General features: G+C 43.0%; 1 protein-coding gene across 1 annotated transcript; it reads left to right on the top strand.

Annotated features, from left to right (window-relative positions):
* Nucleotides 1–1303: 1303 nt before the first annotated feature.
* Nucleotides 1304–2572, top strand: gpr61 (G protein-coupled receptor 61). The gene has a single exon (XM_078241927.1). The coding sequence runs from the start codon at nucleotides 1304–1306 to the stop codon at nucleotides 2570–2572; it is 1269 nt and encodes a 422-aa protein (XP_078098053.1).
* Nucleotides 2573–2895: the final 323 nt, after the last annotated feature.

Genomic DNA, 2895 nt, shown 5'->3' on the forward strand with positions numbered 1-2895 from the left:
ATGCTAATTACATTCCAACAAAACAAACTCCTTTGATCCTTTGATAAAAGACAGACACTGCTGCAATTGGAACTAACCTTTCATAGTTTTATAATTTAGGTCTCTTTACTCTTAGTTGGGTTTTTGGGGCTAGCAGGCCAGAAGTCAATGCCCACAATGCAATGCACAGTGTTGCCCAAGGTTGAAGAGAGGAGGAGGTTCTCGTTGATCTTTTTCCTTTCACCAGTACAGTTTTTTGAGTTCCAAATCAGGGTGGTGAGAGACTTCGAGGGGAAATTGCAGGTGGTTGTGTTCCCATGTGTCTGCTGCCCCTTGCCCTTCTAGGTGGTAGAGGTTGCAAGTGTGAGAGATGCCGATGAAAATGGTACACACTACAGGCACCATTGCACCCAAGGTGGAGGGAGTCAATGTTTAAAGTACTGAATGGAATGCTGATCAATCGGGTTGCTTTGTTCTGAATAGAGTTGAGCTTGTTGAATTCCATTGGAACTTGAATCATTCAGGCAAATATTCCATCACATTCCTGATTTATGCCTTGTAGATGGTGGAAAGGAGTTGGCAAGTGAGTCACTCTACCCTATCCTACTCTCTCTACCTGAGCAGTGTTTGGTTTTACAAGCAAGCACTCCCAATAGGACAGGAACATAAGAACATTAGAAATAGGAGCAGGAGGAGGCCATTTGGTCCTTCAAACCTGCTCCATCATCCAATGGATAAGGTGCCCAAATTTCCATAACACAGAATTGGCAAAGTAAATTAATTTCCCCAACAAAAACATGCATTTGTAAAGTTGGATCTAATAATCATATATTAAAATCAGAACTATCCATTTGTATGGACTTAATTCTTTTCCCTATTTTTTTCTATGCAGGTTTTCATTCTGCTGAATAATTGGAAATGGATGGTGTAAACTCAATGTTTACATGGCGATGTAGCAAAGAGACCTAACTGGAGGAAGCATGTCAAGCCTTTACTAATTATTCTCACTGGATAATGAAAACTAGTACAAACCACAAATTCATGGCAAATTATCCACCAGAGACTATTTCAGCTGGAATGTACCAACTATCCAATTGGTTGACATCAAAGGCCAATCAGTGTTTGCATGGTTAGGAAAACAAAGAGTCTGCCAACCGTCGAGTAAGTTCCTATCCCAAAAGAGGATGGGTGATGGGCTAGAAAGAAAGGATTTAGGATCTTCATCCTTACGTCACCCTACATACCCATGGCTGCTCCAGTTTCTGCAGAATGGGAGTGGAATACTTCCACTCCTGGAAGACAGCACAGAGTCTCTCCCACTTCCATGCACTTCAATCAAAGCCTAGTGTCCAAGGACAGAGATCTCGTTTCCCAGTCGATAGGTCTCTTCTTCATGCTGTTGGTCGACCTAGTCGGGATCATTGGAAACACGGCAGTGATGTTTGTAATTATCAGGACCCCATTGTTCAAAAAATTTGTCTTTGTTTTCCACTTGTGTCTAGTGGACCTGACAGCCGTCTTAATCCTCATGCCTTTAGGAATGGTGTCCAGCTCCGCTCTTTTTGACAACGTAATTTTTGGCGACACTTTGTGCCGGATATACCTCTTCCTCAGCATGTTATTTATAAGTGCCTCCATACTGTCCATACTGGCCATTAATGTCGAGCGATATTACTACATTGTACATCCCATGAGATATGAGGTAAGGATGACACTGAAACTGGTCGTGTCGGTTATAATCTGCATCTGGATTAAAGCCACCTTAATGTCAATAATGTCAGTCTTGGGGTGGAATTCCCAAGCACATGTGAACAATCAGTGTTCCTGGCAATGGGGCGGAGAGACATACAAAAAGGTTTACATCATTTTCTTCAGCCTATTTTATTTTTTCTTCCCAGTGTTAATTATCCTGATAGTTTACTGCAACATGTTCAAGGTGGCCAGGGTTGCAGCAATGCAACACGGACCCTTGCCCACCTGGATGGACACGCCCAGACAGAGGTCAGAATCGCTCAGCAGTAGATCCACCATGGTCACCAGTTCAGGAGCGCCAAGGCCGTCCCCACAACGGACATTTGGCGGAGGGAAGGCAGCCATCATCCTCATTCTGGTCGGAGGCCAGTTTGTATTCTGCTGGCTGCCATTTTTTGCTTTTCACTTGCATTCCACACTGAACCAGAGCCCAAGCCCTCTGGGCCTCTGGGAAACAGTTGTCACTTGGATCGGATACACATCCTTCAGCATCAACCCCTTCTTTTATGGATGCCTCAATCGACAGATCAGAGGGGAGCTAAGCAAGCATCTCAACTGTCTCTTCAAACACACTCTGGAAGAGGACCTCCGGCTGCCCAGTCGAGAAGGGTCCATCGAGGAGAACTTCATGCAGTTTTTGCAGAGGACTGGTTGCAACACAGAAACCAGATCTAGCTATGATGCTTCCAGTCCAAAGTTAGACCAGTCAGCACTGGGTTTCAGGATACCTGGTCAGATTGCAGAAGAAACATCAGAATTTCTTGAACAACACATAGCCACTGACTTTACAATGTCCAACAGCTGTATTAGAATGAGCAGATCACCTAAACATGATGCTTAATATATACTCATAGAGTGAAGCAGCGAGTTTGGTCTCTATTGTTTAAAGTTTAATGTTAAATATCTTATTGTTTCCAGAAAAAGGGTTAACCCTAAAAAATAGGATGCCATGTATGTGACTGGATTGATTTTTGTACTGTTTACTTTAATTGATTCTAATATTAAGTTTCTTTTCAATTTCTAAACTAGCCAACAGAAAGAAATGTGTTTCCAGAAATAAGCCCAATATTCATTCAACAAACCATGTTAAAAATTGTCGTCTATGGACCAACTGCTGGCAAGTGGGGTTAGGTGGGCAGCTCAAGGCCTTTCATACGTCGGTGC

Source organism: Mustelus asterias, chromosome 25, assembly GCF_964213995.1.
Source record: "Mustelus asterias chromosome 25, sMusAst1.hap1.1, whole genome shotgun sequence".
NCBI classification, from domain to species: domain Eukaryota; kingdom Metazoa; phylum Chordata; class Chondrichthyes; order Carcharhiniformes; family Triakidae; genus Mustelus; species Mustelus asterias.

Bases quoted from the DNA above. Each gene is read 5' to 3' on its own strand.
- gpr61 (XM_078241927.1), top strand. From the start codon at position 1,304: ATGCACTTCAATCAAAGCCTAGTGTCCAAGGACAGAGATCTCGTTTCC.